This window comes from Colius striatus, chromosome 1 (assembly GCF_028858725.1).
Source record: "Colius striatus isolate bColStr4 chromosome 1, bColStr4.1.hap1, whole genome shotgun sequence".
NCBI lineage: Eukaryota > Metazoa > Chordata > Aves > Coliiformes > Coliidae > Colius > Colius striatus.
In genome coordinates, this window is record NC_084759.1 from 73,065,614 (window position 1) to 73,082,827 (window position 17,214).

The window sequence follows — 17,214 nt, forward strand, 5'->3', positions numbered from 1 at the left end:
CTGCATCCAATACATTACCGTGAAAAAGTGATGTTGGTTTCAGTAGCTTGGTAAACTGAGATAATCCAAATGCAGATACGAGAGGTATTTTGTTTGGATAACTGTGAGAGGTTTGTTTTTATCTTCTACTCTTATACTTTCCCCAGTATACGTTCTTTCTGGGGAAGAGTGCAAAGGTTGAATATAAGTCATAGAATCATAGAATGGTAGGGGTTGGAAGGGACCTTTAGAGATCATCTAGTCCAACCCCCCCTGCAGAAGCAGGGTCACCTAGATCAGGTCGCATAGGAACATGTCCAGGCAGGTCTTGAAGACCTCCAAGGAAGGAGACTCCACAACCCCTCTGGGCAGCCTGTGACAGGGCTCCGTCACCCTCACAGTGAAATAGTTTTTTCTTATGTTTAAGTGGAACTTTTTGTGTTCCAGCTTCATCCCATTACCCCTTGTCCTGTTACTATCTACTATAGAAAAAAGGGATGTCCCAACCTCCTGACACCCACCCTTTAGATATTTGTAAATGTTAATAAGATCTTCCCTCAGTCTCCTCTTCTCTAGACTAAACAGCCCCAGCTCCCGCAGCCTTTCCTCGTATGAAGGATGTTCCATTCCCCTGATCATCTTGGTGGCCCTGTGCTGATAATTAATAGTGAAGATACAACTATTTCCTCTTCATTAGTTTATGTACCTTCTACTGCAGCTATTCTCAGTCTCTGCAATGAGACAGATAAAGGAGAGGGCTGCTTGCAGTACCTCTTTCTCCATCAAATGATCTAAGTATATATCATATGTTAAATACACTGTTACTTTCTATTCTCCTACCTCCTATGTGACAAGGCAAGCATGTGCATCACTGTCCCATGATAAGAATGAGCGTGTCGTCATGATACAGTGGGAGTCAAGGGAACATATGTGATACTTCAGCATGCAAATTGGTGCATTCCAATGACATGACCAAAATGTGCACTACCCATGTGAATCATGACAGTGCTCATGCATATTGACAGACTGGTTCTTGTCATATGTCAGGAGCTAAGGTTTTTTTTTTCTGCTGTGACAAGAACCTCACAAAAGAAGATAACAGGATCTAGTAATGACTGGCCAGTCATAGGCTGTTTTGGTGCCTTGAAATATCTGGTTTGAGTAATACTGGGAAATATAATTTCTATACTATCAGAACTATTACAGAGAAAACGTTTATCTGACCAGATCTGTGATTGTGAGGATTGGCTATAGCTGACTTCAATCAGAAATCTACCAATATTCCTGTAAAATAATCCTTGCTGTTGGATGTGATCACTCTTATATAAAATGTCCTTTATTTGAGAGTAATGAAAGAATAAAATGTTTAAGATTGAATACTCATCAGATTACTGATGAGGGAAAGTCTGGAGGGGAAAAATATTTACATGCATCCCTCGGAGAAAAAATTTTCAACTAAAACTCATGAAGAATTGTCCCTAGTTCTCAGATTGCAGTAGAATTATGGAATAAGAAATTTTTGAACCAATAAGGTTGGTAGGGTACGTTATACTAATTTAAAAATGTAATGTTTTTTTATTATACAGTTATTTTTTCATATTTTGTGCTGAGTGCACACAGACCACCCACCATCAAGGTGGTATTTGTTTCATGTAACTGTATTGTTTTTGTATATATCCAGACTAAACTAGATATTTAGACTCTCTTCCTAGTCTGTAGAAAAAGATCGTGAGCATCACTTCCAACATTTTATTATACCAATTTTAAGAAGAGGTGAATCATCCTCTTTAGGTGCCTGTTTCTTCTTATTAATTAGAGAGGAAGCCAAGATAATTAGCTCAGACTAAATAATAGAATCATCACAGTTGGAAAAGACCTCTAAGATCGAGTCCAACCACTAACCTCACATTGCCAGGCCCATCACTAAACTAAATCATATCCCTCAGTATTTCATCTGCGTGTTTTCTTAATATCTCTAGGGATGGTGACCCCACCACCTCCCTGCACAGCCTGTTCCAATGCTTAACAACTGTCCCTGTGAAAAAGTTCTCCCTAATGTCCAATCTAAATCTCCCCTGGTGAGCCCACTTCCTCGTGTTCTATCATCCCTTATTGGAGATAAGAGATCAATCCACACCTTACTAGAATTCCCTTTCAGGTAGTTGTAGAGAGTGATCATGTCTCCTCTCAGCCTCCTCTTCTCTAGGCTAAACGTCCCCCCTCTTAAGATCTGTTCTCTAGACCCTTCACCAGCTTTGTTGCCCATCTGTGGACACACTCCAACACCTCCATACCCTTCTTGTAGTGAGGGGCCCAGAACTGAACACAATATTCAAGGTATGACCTCACCAGCACTGAGTACAAGGGGACAATCACCTTCATGGTCCTGCTGGTCACACTATTTCTGATACAGGCCAGGATGCCATTGGCCTTCTTGGCCACCTGGGCACACTGCTGGATCATGTTGAGATGGCTGTAGATTAACACCTCCAGGTCCTTTTGCACAGGACAGTTCTCAGGCCACTCATCCCTAGTCCTGTAGTGTTGCATGAGGTTATTGTGGCCCAAGTGCAGGACCCAGCACTTGGCCTTGTTGAACCTCATGCAATTGGCCTCAGCCCATTGATCCAGCCTGTCCAGGTCTCTGTGAAAAGCTTTACAGTCCTCAAGGTCTACACACCCATCCAGCTTGGTGTCATCTGCAAAATTACTGAGGATGCACTCATTCCCTTCATCCAGATCGTTAATAAAGATGTTAAACAAAACAGACCCCAACACTGAGCCCTGGGGAACACCACTGGTGACTGGCTGCCAATTGGATTTAACTCCATTCACTACAACTCTCACGTAACTTTAAGATTAATAAATTCAGATGGTTTGCACCCTGAGTGCTTAGTCAATATGGGCCATCTAGGCATTTAATTTATACATGAGTAGAATTAATATTGGCTAAATGGAACCTTTTCTATTTTTTTAGTATCTGGTACAATCAGCTGTTATTGAGACCCCTTGAGTATTATCATAATGCAAGTATAAATAACAATAGAGCTGTTTTAAAAATAATATCAATCCCCCCAATTTTAGAACAAATTAATGCAAAAGCAACCTCATTTTTCACTAAATAAAACAACCTTTTGGAAAAAATAAAACATGATAATTTTATTGATGTGCTACCTGCTAGCCTCATGTATCAAAAAAAACCTAAACTTGCCATTTCACTGCAATTTCTCTGGTAAACCACTTTGACTAGAAAAGTGGTTTTAGACAGAGAAAAACACAATATTGTGTTATAAAATCCAAATCTATTCAAATGGACATAGAGAAACTCTTCTGTTAATTCTCACAGTCCTGCAGAAATCTAAAGACTTTATCTGTTTGCTTGTCATAAAAACAGAAGTACAAAGTTTAGTCAAACAAATTCTGCTTCCTCATGTCTCTTTGACACTCTTGGAAAAAAACAGTATAAAAAAATTGTAATTTCACGCATCATCTAGCTGTGGTATATTAAAAAAAACAGTAGCTTTCAAAACTATTATTTTTATACATATAGATATATAAAAATTTAATAGATATATATAGGAGTTATCTAAGCCCTCAATGTATGTAAAGGCTTATTACATTGGGTAGTATATATAAAGTTCTTATTCTAATAGGCATATACATTAGATACTTAATAATAGAATATGTCAATAGCTATGATTAATGTCAATACACATCAGTCAACATAATGTAGTATTTACTGAAGTTGACAAGGATTTCAGAAACAAAGCTTTTTCATTTTTCTCATATTTGTACTCCAGCAATATCTAATGTTAATTTATATTTATGCTAAACACAAAATATGTGGAGAGATACAGACCTGAAATCCTTGTGACATGGTGAACGGTAAAGACAGCAGAGTTGTATCCTTCATACATGCTCACACGTTTTAGTGATGTGTAATTACTGAATCTGTAAGATTTCTTTGAATTGTTTAGAACATTTGTTTCTGATTTCCAGGAAGTGACTTGGCACAGGCACTAATGGCTATTCATTAGAAGTTTTTTAAAAAAGAAAAAAATTAAAAGCTTTATTTCTCTCAGGATGGTGCATAACTGGCAAACAGGATGATCACTTGTGTTTCCCTTGTATTATATTGCTGACCAGAGCCCATACTCAAATTTCTAATGAGCATTTGACTAACAGAAGGAATATTGTGAAATAGTAATCATAGAAAAGGGTATATACTCTGATATGTGTATGTAATTACATAGGTTTTTTATTACAAATAAAATAGTGACATTTTATCACAAAAGATAATCTTATCTTCCATTCAGGTTATATAACACTACCTGAAATAATGCTTATTATTTATTGATACTGCTATTAAGTTTTGTAATTTAGTTGAGGTGAAACTAGCAAATTCTTGAGAGACTATTTTAAAAAGATAGCTAAATTAAGCACATATCTGATGATTATCTGTGTGGCTTATTTTCTATTTGATTCAGATCCAGTAATTAATCATTCTTGTACAAGAAACATGATTATTTGTTCTTGTGGTTTTTTCCAGCTCACATTAAGTGAAATTTCTGTCTTATAAGGCAACTTTTAATCAATTAATTTAATACAGATTTTAATTTATGTACATAGTTACCTGAGGATGGATATTAAAATCTAACGACACTTTTCAGAAAAGCATTCCAGCTTTTTTACAGCTATAGGTATCAGTTTACAGACAGATCCAGCCCTCTTTTGCCCACATGATGAGAGAGCTGAATGTAAAACAATTCCAACCTGAGAAACAAATAGTTGTCCTAATCTGTCATTAAATCTGAAGTGTGTTACCAATAGCTAGGATGGAAGATTCCTGTATCACTTAAGCTTTGTCAAAGAAAAAAGGAAACAAAAACTAAGAAGCACATCAAATGTGCCCAGACTTGAAAAAAATGGGAAGAGCACATTGGGAAAATGTGGAGGCTCCAAGGGCTGGAGAGGAGTCTGAGGAGGTATCTTACCAGGGAGGAGGAGAAGTAAAAAAATATTGAAAAATTGGCATTAAGAAATAGTGATTTTATACTATAAAACTAAATATTAGAAGTAATCACATTACTGAGACTAAGTTAACAGTGGTGAATTAGGACACCATAACTAATTTTTTGGATGATCTTACCTTGTAAATGCAAAGTAATGTTTGCCTAAAAGAATTAGCACTAGGAGCAGGCCAAAAATATATGATTTTATTTCTCTTTTCACAGTCATATTACATAAAAGATGCAACAGCTATGACTGATTTTTAAGAGAGTAATTAACTGAGAGATTTGAAAAAATCTGAAGCTGATATCAGAAAATTATTAATAGTGTATTATATTACTTAATAATTTGTGACAATTAAAGAACTTAGGCTTCATTTTCTCATGAAGCCTAGTAATTTTCTCTTTGCAGAATCGTATGGAGGGCAGGATTTTCTTCTTGTTTGTTCACAGTGTCATTTTTATGACTTAAGGAAATTTTTTTGAGTTCCGGAGTTCAGTTAAGCAAAGTAAAGGTTTCATATTGCTTAAGGATAGCACAGCATTATTTAATGAGGTGAATATCTTTAAATGTTGCTTATTTCATCAGAAAACACTATACCTTCAAGGATAAAGTATATTAAACCTTTTCTCAAAGGTTCTGTTACATTAGAAGAGTAGTTTAGAGAAAAATTCTTTGATCAAACAATAAAAATGCTGGGGTGATCCAGGTGGGAAGAGAGGTTTAAAAAAGTTTCATAACAGTTCTTGTAAAGTGATCCATGTGTCTGTAGTACTCAGAACAAGCTGTATCTTGAGCCAATAATCTGAGGGGTGAGGGGTGTGTGGAAAAGACAACTCTTCAAATTCTGTATGACCTGTCAACATTTTTTAAAGGAGACAGATAAAAATAAGTGTTTGGTAAATTCATATGAAGTATCAACAAATATTGGATTATATCTTTTATTTGTTTTCATCCATATTGTTATATGGCTCTCTTTCTGGGAAATTAAGCACCCCTCTTAAATCTATTCAATTAGTAGCCACTTTGGGAAGAAAGAAGGTAATATTAGTCCTATTATATCATAGGAAAATTGAAATAGAGATTAAAAATTGCACCAACGTATCCCAAATGCAATTAAGGAAAAACATGGCCACCTGAATCTTAACATATAAGCCTCCAAAGCTGGAGCCTACTGCAGGAACATCAAAGACATTGTAAAAGTGAGAAAAAAATCCAATTGATTCAGTGCAAAAAACCAAAACTTTTATGAGTGTAAAATGGACTAAAACAAATTCATGAAGGTAAAAAGATCCACAAGCAGCTATTGAGGACAGTGGTCTCCTGTCCAAAATACCCTAAACTCACGCTGCCAAAAGCTAGAGGAGGTTTCACTAGTAAAAGAATGTACTTGCCAAGTTTCTTAACTTTCTTTCCTTAAGTATTTCTATTGGCTGCTTTTGGAGACCAAATACTAGGTTAAATGGAAGCTTACATTTAGTGTAATCATTTTAATGTTAGAGCTGCACTTGCCTGTCTTTTCACCATGAAAAACCCTAGTGTGACACAGATGAGCCTCAACATTTTCAGAGCTGCATTCTTCTCATGTCTTTCTCTTTTTACTCAGCTGAATTTCATTGCTGTTGTCCATTCCACTCAATTTCATCCACCCAATTTTTTTTTTGCTTTCCAAGCACTTCCCTTCAAGATGCGTTAAAATCTGCTACAAAGAGAGGACACCAGAGAGATCAGAGTTGTCGCGATTATTTTGTTTTTCCTGTTTCTTTGTTGATTTCACCTCAGGGACATGATATCAGGTGAACACAAATAGTGAATGTTTAAGAGTGTCTATGGATACTCCTTCAGAATTGAGAGATAACCAGCAATGTTGTATTAGAGACATCTTTCAATCACTTTTTTTTTTCCTGATTTGGAAGGTGAGAAATGGTGGTACTAAATGAGGCTAACTTCTGCAGGAGTAGATCCAAACAACAGGATTTTCAGATGCTTTGAAAGTATCTGTTTCATATTCAACACAGCTATTGAAGATAGCTGTGTAGATTTATTTAAAATGTTATGGGAAGAGGCTAAATAACTTCTACAGCAGAATCATAGAATCACAGAATGATAAGGGTTGGAAAGGACCTTTAGAGATCATCTAGTCCAACCTCACTGCAGAAGCAGGTCCACCTAGATCAGATTGCACAGAAATTCACACAGATGGGTCTTGAAGATCTCCAAGGAAAGAGACTCCACACCCTCCCTGGGCAGCCTGTGCCAGGGCTTCCTCACCCTCACAGTAAAAAAAACCTTTTGTGTTCCAGCTTCATCCCATTACCCCTTGTCCTATCACTGGACAGAACAGAAAAAAGGGATGTCTCAACCTCCTGATATCCACCATTTGTAAACTTATAGATATTAATGAGATCTCCCTTCAGTCTTCTCTTCTCTAGGCTAAACAGCCCCAGTTCCCACAGCATTTCCCCATAAGAAAGATACTCCTGTCCCCTGATCATCTTGGTGGCCCTGCATTGGACTCTCTGGATACAGAATTCCAGATGAGATCTCACCAGGGCCGAGTAGAGGGGGAGCAGAATGTCCCTTGACCTGCTGGCTACACTCTTCTTGATGCATCCCAGAATGCTATTGGCCTTCTGACCATGAGGGCACATTGCTGGCTCATGTTTAGTTTATTATCAATCAGGACTCCCAGGTCTCTCGCTGCAGAGCTGCTCTCCAGCAGTTCGACCCCTAGCCTGTACTGGTGCATGGGGTTGTTCCTCCCAGATGCAGGACTCTGCACTTATTCTTGGTGAACCTCATGAGATTCCTCTTTGCCCAACTCTCAAGCTGGTCAAGATCCTGCTGAATGGCAGCACAGCCTTCTAGGGAATGAACCCGTCTTCCTAGTTTGGATGTTTTGTTTGTACCAGTTGAATTAAACTTAGAATTACTGTTTGTAAAACTTGCAAAACCAAGTAGCTTTGTATCTTTTGTATTAGTGGCAGGAGCATATATATCTACATTTTATTCTGACAATCCTACGACAAAATCAAGGGCACTCAGTGATTCCATGAATTAAATGTGAAGATCTTCAAAGCATCCATGCAACTCTATATATGATGTCACCAACATATATCTCATCTTTTTAAACTTCTCTATTACCTTGGGCCTCATAGATCCTTGTAGTTGAAATAAAGAAATAGAAGCATAAGATATGGGCAGGTTGTTGTTCCTAACCTGTGGGATCAGTTAGTTGATAGTTTTTCTCTTGCAATACATGTGAAGCAATTCACACTTGTTTATCACTTCAGAGAAGAAAGTACTGTGCAGATTAAGAGTCTGTACTGTGGCAGCTGTTAAGCAGCTTCATTAGTATGGTAATTTGATGGAGGGTTGGATAGATACATCCCGTCAAGCAGAACTGTGTTTAGTATTTTCATCTTAAAGTTTGTGTATGCATTTTCCATGTCTGGAACTATGTAGATTTCTTCCGGTGGAGCAAACCAGGTAACAATCTGCTGCCACTGGGATAAGGCTGGGATCTTTAGATACTGCCAGTTTGTTGTGGTTTAGACCCATCCAGGGACAAAAGACCATGATTTGACTGAAGTACAGACTTTAGAACTCCCTAGGACAGGGAGAGCTTAATTGCCACTTAGGGTCCTGGACAAAACAGAAAAGGCTACTCAGCTTGAGGAAGAATACAGTAAATAGTTTAATCCACCATCAGCCTAAATATAACCGTAAAACCCCAAAACATAACAAACAGAAAATGCTGCAGAGTGGTACAATGATGAAGAGCACAACCAGCCCTTTAAGACCACCTTCTCCTCACCCCTCCCCTCTTCCCGGGCTCAGGCCCCTGATCCTGGTGTCTTTATCCCCCTGCTGAATGGCTCAGGGGGGCAGGGAATGGGGGTTTCAGTCTTTTCCTGATAGCTCCTGCCATTTGTCTCTCCTCAGGGCTGATAGGTTCCTCGACAGCCCTCCGTGCTCTAGTGCAGGGTTTCTCAAACACCTGGTGGCCCTGCATAGGCAACTCTGACATACGTTCATCCCAAGGACTGCAGCTCCTGTCTGCCTCCTATGTGAGTCTCTGGGGCCTGCAGCCTCCCCAGCACGGCCTGTGCCATGGCTACCTCCTCACACAGTCTCTTGCCGGTCCAGGCGTATTCACCTGGAGCTGCAGGTGGCTCTCAGTCCTGCCATTGCCCTCCATGGGTTGCAGGGGCATAACCTGCATTCTCTCCATGGGCTGCAGAGGGATCTCCAGTCCAGTGCTCCTCCTTCCATCTTCCTTCTCTGAATGTGGGGTCTGCAAGGTCACCTCCATCTCATACCACTGCTCCACCTCCTCCCATGCACTTCAAATTTCCATTCTTAAATAGTGATGACAGAGACAACAGATTGGCCCAGCCGTGCCAGAGTTGAATCTGAACCATAGAGCCAGGGGAAAGTCCGAGAACTCTTTACCGGTTCTGCACTGCAGTCTCCTCCCCCTGTTACCAAGCAAAAGCAACTCCTCACAAAACCATGACACAGCTCAAGTCTGAACTAGAACTGTAGTCATCAAAATGAGCTCAATGGGTTATGAAGCATACATTAAGTAGTAAAAATCAGTTAATATATTAATTTGTGTTTTATCTGTATGTGAACTAACAGGGAAAAAGTAAACATCCTCTTTGCACCTATACCTTCTGACAGAATGGGAATAATGAAGGGTGGGAATCAGAAGTCCCAATTTGTGTTGGTTTATCCCCACTGTCATCTCTTCTTACTTGTGTCAGTCTCAAGTCTTATCTACCCAGGCTCTTTCCAATCAGTTCTTTTTATCTACCTTAAACATAACTCCTCAGCAATTTATACCAGGCGTTCCCAGTTCTCTCACCCCCTTTCCTCAATTTGTTTTCTTATCCACTATCCCAGTTTCTTAAACCCTCTACCATTTCTCCTCATTTCAACTTGAAATCCTCATTACAGCTGTATCTCAAGCTTCCCTACCTATTTATTTAAGTCAGTCAAGCTTTTCTAGTTGTGACTACTTCATCTTCTCTACAGATACTTTTACCCACCACACCTCACTGATTTATGAATCTGTCTCCCTTGATGTTTAGTCTCTTTGTACCCACTCTTCCAGCTTCATCTTCTTTATCTTATCTCCAGTTACTTTTATCTACCATAACTCACTGATTTACAAGATTTTTCTTTCTTGACCTACTGTCCCCATTCTTTCTTGTTTCTAGTTCCTTTTCCTGTTCTTTCACTTTCAAATTTCTACCTCAGTCTTGGTTTCCTCAGCTTTCCTTCTTGTCCCAGCATAATCCAGAGTGCAGGTGTGACTCATGCCTCATCTGCATTTGAAAAAGACTGCCTATATCCAGAAAAGATGAGAGCTTTACTAGGGACAAAAGAGAGTGACTGTTTTTTTTGGGATTTTTTTATATGTATATCTGACACAGTCTGTCTCGGTAGAGGCACTCAGTTTCAGCCAGGGCATACTCAATGCAGTTTAAAAAAGAGATATGACAAGTCCCTGTTTAGGTGAAATAACATTCATAGCATGCACATCTGCAAATAGTCTGTGCTTTATCATAAAAGCTTATAATGGTATATGGAATATTGTGTACAATTCATTCTTCTTCCTGCTTTAAGTTGGATATAGCATGAGCATTGTTTACAGAACATGGTGATATGATATAAAATAATTTTACATAATTTTGCTATAGGTCGCAATACTAAAAATATTTGAAAAGAGCTTTTTCTTAAACATTCCTTGTTTCAATTTCTGTGTTCATCATATCACATTAAAAAAAAAATCCTTATTTGCTCTATAGTGCACCTGCGTATGCAGAAGTATTGTCACTGAGGTTGTAACTAGTTCTGTGTAAAGGAATGGAAGGAAAACTTAGCTATCAAAAAAAAAAAAATTAAGAAATATGAGAGAGAAAATAATATAAAAGAACACAAAAAACTTCTTGAGGAAAACAAAATAAGCCAAATTAAAATATACAATCTAATTTACTTTTTCTCTTCTACTTTACAGTCTAGGACAATGATAGTACTACATTAGATTAACAGTCAAATTTTAAAAAAGATCTGTCTATTATGTTTTCCGTCTGTTCTTACACATCAGGAAGAAGATGAGACTCTTTTTATTTCTAATAATTTGCAAGTGTGCCGTAAATGGTGTCAAAACACTCAGTGCATCAAATCCCAATGTCATTTTACTGATGGCTGATGATCTTGGTATTGGAGACCTGGGATGTTACGGGAACAGAACCTTAAGGTATGATGATACATTTGAGGGAGTCATAGCTTTATATTTAGTTTTTCTATGAATTTGTGAAGTTAAAAAACCCTATAGCCAGGGGCTTGTTATAGCATGCTGCAGCTTCTAACCAGTCTGCATTCCTAGGTTGTTTTTTGTTATTGTTTTGTTTTGTTTTGTTTTGTTTTTTCTGTAGAACCTAGGGCACAGGATTTCTTCCTGCAGGAACCAATTTTCATCTGCATGATAAGACTGGTCATAGATACGTTTTCCTTGTATATTTGGAAACTTAGATGTACTCCTGGGTCTAATATTGCAGACATAGTCATGTCAAACATGTAAACATTTTTAATTTAGAGTCTAACACAAAGAGTCATAACCTAATAACTGCTACTACCACACAGCATTACCCCTTTTTACTGGGAACATTTTCTGGGGAATGACAGAGTGATACCAAGATAGGATGTAAGGAAGTACAGCTTTCCTTCAGTTTCACTTCTCCCCATCGCTAAAGCAAAGTAAGTAGCAAAGTTCTGGGTGAAGGAATACATGGAAAACAGGCTGCAATACAATATATGCAGTTGTCACAGTTTAGTACTGGCTTGAAAGTGGAGAAAAAGATTTTTGGCACAATGCCCCAGTGTCTCAGTTCAGTGTTGACACCTAATGTAAAAATATTTGCCATGATAGTATTTAGAATTGCAACACCATCATGGTTTTGATAATATGCATACAATAAGTGTTAACTTGACTTTCGTGATAGTTTTTGCCTCAAATGCTTTCATCTCGCCATGCCCAATAATTATCTTTGTGTATTCCAAATAATCATCTTTTTGTATTCTTTTATTTTTTCCCTACTTATGTTTTGCTAGAACCCCCAATATTGACAGACTAGCAGAGGAAGGAGTGACACTCACTCAGCATATTGCAGCATCCCCACTTTGTACTCCAAGCAGGGCAGCTTTCCTGACAGGTCGATATCCTATCAGATCAGGTAAAATTTCATTACTTTATTTTTATATATATGTCATATAAATAATGTATTTTATTTACAGTAAACTGTATGCATTTTTTTCTCTGGCATTTCTTGATATCTTTATCATTACCAGGTTAGGTACTCATTTCAATAACAAATCAGCAGAATTGGTCAACATTGGAAATCTTTCATATATGTAGGAGATTTTCTCTGTCCAAATGACCCCAAGCTTTTTGCCTGCTTCCCCCGTTGAATTCAGGCTGCTCCAAGGATGTTGGTGGGCAACTTGAGTGCTGAACATCACAGATATGCGTCTAGAAAGATATAAAAGAACCCAGCATCAGTCTTTCTGCTCAGGCATTTCTGTTTTTACAAAACCTTTTCGTTTAGACAGATTTTTATTTTGGGGAGATGAGAGGGATTGACAAGGACAGTTCATTAAGATGTTCCAGTAGCCCTTAAAATTAGGAAGAAAGCAAAAAAAATCTCCCTTCTTTCTAAGTATTTTTGTTCCATATCTACCCATACACGGTGTTAAGTATCTTATGAATATATGCATTTAATAACTTCTCTTTTTTTTAAAGTACCTGATCCAGAGCCCATTTGAGTCAGTGAAGATCCAGTCTGTTTATTTTACTGCACTGGGAGTGAGCCCCTCAGTGCTTAGCCATGCAACTTTAACATTCCCTTAACATCATTTTTAGCAAGGATCATTATACATTAATCAGATCACTTGTTCATTAGTGATAAAACATCCTGTCCTTGCTTCTGGGAATGAAAGCAAAGCAAGACTCTGGAGCCTACTTGATATGTTCATGCTCATTCAAATCAAGTAACAAGCTTCTGCAAAAGTGCCAGCTAATATAACTTGCTAAATTTTCCATTACATTCAGCTGTAAAGGAAAATTTTATATACCTTTTACAGCAGCTATATTACTATTAATATTTACTGTAGGCAAGGCCACAGGTCACTTTCCATTACGATCCTTGTTCTTATTTCTGAAAAATTAGCATGTGAACTGAATTTTTTCCTAACTGATCTGCTCTCAGTCATACCTAATCATTTCCATGTAAGTGCAAAAATTGAGCTTTGTCTTAATTAAATGAAGAAATGGCTAAATATGGACTACTTCCAAACATTACTGAAGTAGTAAAGGATTATGATAGAAGATCCTAGAATCATCATGTGGAAAAAAAAAATTGAAATTTAAAACTCCTACTGATAGAATTGAAGAAGAATATTCCAAAATGCAGTATTTGATGAGACACAGAGGAAGGTAATATAGAAAGAAAAAAAAAGTCATGGTTCTGTATCTTTCATTCTCGTAGCTTAAGGGAATTACGCTGATTTCAGTTACAAGAGACTGAAGTACAAAATCAATAAATAACTAAATGTGTAATAAATAAAGTATAGATATGTATAGATGACTAAAACTACCTAAACTATTGATCAATGAAGCTATCTGGAGTGTAAAACTGAAGTCAACATTTGAAGGGTAATTTGAACTCTCTTTAATAAACCAGTCTAACAAGTCTTTTTCTCATCTAACCACCAGGGATACCTCAGGGAAGGTTCTGGTTGTCTACGTCAGTCATGTAACTTTGGCACTGCAATCATCCAGTTGCATAATTCAGACTTCCTGGAGATATATCTGCACAGATTTGCATAGATATTCTATGTTCTATCTGTCTGTACTCAGAGCCAGCTCTCGTCTGAAATCCTAGTAATCTAATTTTCATGAACCTGAGCTCTCAAGTTCCTCATCCTGAGAGTAGTTTATAAGCTCGTTTGTATTCCTCAGACTCTCAGTATATAGTGATAACTGTCCCTTATTTAGATGTTGTCTTGTTAGTTGATACCTGATGCTGCTTTAATGCACTCTATGTGTATTGAACCATGTGCCTTCATGCCATTGGAGCACTGGTGCTCAACCATCTAAGCTGAGAGTGCTAGTCACTTTTTCCAGAATCAAATTTTCTCTTGCTTTTTTTTTTTTAACCACACGATATTTATGTGTTCAGCTGTAAGACTGCCTTGTTCTAGCTGCCTTCTCTTAAATAAAGGCTTGTAGAAAACCACGTATGAGGAAAGTGGACATTCTGAGAGTAGAACTTGGGAGTGATCTTGCTTAGATCCTCATCTCCATTCCTTCCCTGCGTACAAGAATAATAAATTATGCAAGCTAAACTTTGTACAGATATGTTGTGCCTTAGATTATCTACAGAAGGAGCTACAGGTGTTTATGTGATGGCGGTTACCACAATTATAAGCAGGGAATTTTTTTCTCCACTTCTCAATTTCTGGGATCAATAAAAAAAAGACCTCACTCAGCTAAATGGATGATTGTGTTTGCCACTTGCAACATATGTCTGATAGTGATATGTCCTTTAAGAAATACCACCTAAAGCAAAAAAGCACACACAGAAAGAATGAATGGAAATTATTTTACTGTATCATCTAAGTTTCATTCATTTTCATTGTATTTAGGAATGGCTTCCTTCTCACGAGTTGGTGTCTTCTTATTTTCTGCCTCTTCTGGAGGACTTCCTTCTGAAGAAATAACTTTTTCCAAACTCCTGAAACAAAGTGGTTATGCAACAGCTCTAATAGGTAAAATTGCATACATATATAGCATTATTTTTCATTCACTTCAATCAAAAGAACATTAGCTTTCCATATAGGCTATTAAAGGTCTGTATTAAGCTTTTTTCCCCCACAGCATAATGAGTTTATTTTTCTGGCACAAAGCTGAACACATTCCCGTGCATATGTGAAACACTAATCAGGTAGGTATATCTAATTCACTTCTGTGGTTATAGTCTCATTGTGCAAGGTACTGAAGAAACATGATGAACAAATTGAAAATTAGTCAAGCTCTTCAAAAGTTTTCAGTATAAATAGGTGTTTGATTACAGCAGAGAAACAGTGAGGGGTTGATCTCAGGGCACAAGTCAATACAGTGGGGGGATTTATTTCACCAGTTTTCAAATATCCATAAAGTTGATAATGTAGTATCTGGGCTAACCCTCTGCATTCTCTTCTTAGTCATTAGATAGAAATGGGCATTTTTAGGAATCCTGTCTCATCCTATAATATGTCTCTCATTATAAAGATAATTCAGACAACTAACTACAGCATTAATATCCAATGATGGGTTAAATGAATCCCAATAGATGAATATTAAACAGAAGTATCATAAAGGTATAACATTCAAGTAATGTGATTTTTTTCCCTCTAATTTGGCCACTGACTTGTTCCATGCTGCTTAAGAATATTTGTTTTTTAAATATAACTTATATTGCATAATGTATTTCTGTACTGAAATTGCCAGGAAATAGTTGTTTAGAAAATATTGTACCGGAATAACACTATATTAATTTAGATGATACATGTACTCAATTTGATTTTTAAATGTAACAAAAGCTTGCAATTTAGGGATTAATTTTTGTTTAAAAAAACAGGTGGTTTAGCAAGGCTAAGTATTCACATTACTGTTAAAAAAACCCATGTATTATGTATATAGACAGTGTCAATATTCCTGACTACACATCCAACTTAGCTATACCCCAGTCATAGAAAGTATAAAATGCCTTGATTTCCTGACAGAATCAAAACAGAAAACCAGAAAATCTTAGAAGCATATCTAGTAAAGATGTATTTGAACTATAGTTCAAAAAAGACATTCACAATTTGTCAGGTTCATTTTGGAGGTAATTCCTATTAAATTCCTTATTATTATTCCAATAGAATATTCCATATTCAATTGAAGACTGAAAAAAAAATCATTCTTCTGTTTGTAACAAGCACTATAATGCAACATTTTTCTGGGACTGACCTAGTTAATGTTCTTTTTTTAACTGCTTTCACTGCAACATGAAAGCATTCCACTTTTATCTCCAGAAGTTATCTTCATGATGCTTAATGAACAATTCTTCCAAGTGGCCTGAATGATAGCTATGAAACCATAATAATATTACTATATCCTTAGAGTATAACAAAGGCTTCCAAAAATCAAGAAGTGCATTAAAAATAAGGATAAAACATACTTAAATGACAAAATGAAAAATTATGTAGATTTGAAGATTAGGCAGGCAGATTGTGATTCACAACCTTACCATTTTCTGCCTCTACTGGTATTCTTATCACATCATATTGGTCTAGGTTAGGGAGTCTTTACTTGATTCAGTCTAAATCAACAGTTCTCAAACACTTCATTGCCAAATCCTGCACCAGTGATGGATTGGCATAAGGGTAATTTGAAGCCTTTCAGTTCCTCAGAACTGTGCTTTTCGGGGAATGTTGTTTGGTTGTGTTTGTTTTTGTTTTTTTTTTTTTTTGTTATGAGGGCTTTTTTACCAAGTTTCTCTCCTCTTTGTTATCTAAGGGTGTTTGTTTCTTCCCTAAATGCATTTTCCTTTCTGTTTTAATTTTTTTTCGTCCTCAAAATATATTCTTCCTCTTGCTTGATATGTTCCTAAACATATTGTAGCTGTAAATCTATTTTATGGTACGCTTTTTTACCTCACTGTACTCCATCTTGTGACACAAAGATGACATCTGATAGATCTGTCAGGAAGAGACAGAGTCAGAAGATCTGCAACAAAACTATATTTTCTCAAAAAAAGGCAGATGCATTGAATATGTGATACTTCACCAGTTAAGGATCCTGGAGACTAGCAAGAAACACTCATTTTTTGTAGGAAGTACCTAGTCATAATGCAAAAATTCCACTGAAAGTAGATGGATATTATTTTAACTACTGCTGTACTCAATTACAGTTGAGTAATTGTCAAATTTTCCTCACTACCGTTATCCAATGTGTTGTCAAGCATTCAGAGAGGTTTAAAATCCACCTATGTAGCTTATCTGCAAAGTTTAAAATACCAGAGGATAAACTAGGATATCTTTCCTCTGGAACGAATTGTTGTAATATTTGGATGTGTCACAGTATGAATACGTCCAATAGAAAGCTGGCCAAGTCTATGAAGTAGGATTAAT

The 17,214-nt window shown here is 37.0% G+C and overlaps 1 protein-coding gene across 1 annotated transcript in view; it reads left to right on the plus strand.

Annotated features, from left to right (window-relative positions):
• The first annotated feature begins 3,854 nt into the window (after positions 1 to 3,854).
• Positions 3,855 to 17,214, plus strand: part of STS (steroid sulfatase) — a 94,140-nt gene continuing 80,780 nt past the window's right edge. Inside the window, exons 1-5 of the mRNA XM_061999480.1 lie at positions 3,855 to 3,864; positions 6,008 to 6,066; positions 11,100 to 11,257; positions 12,112 to 12,233; positions 14,704 to 14,826. Of these exons, the coding sequence (XP_061855464.1) occupies positions 3,855 to 3,864; positions 6,008 to 6,066; positions 11,100 to 11,257; positions 12,112 to 12,233; positions 14,704 to 14,826 (472 nt within the window). The remainder of the gene's footprint in view (positions 3,865 to 6,007; positions 6,067 to 11,099; positions 11,258 to 12,111; positions 12,234 to 14,703; positions 14,827 to 17,214) is intronic.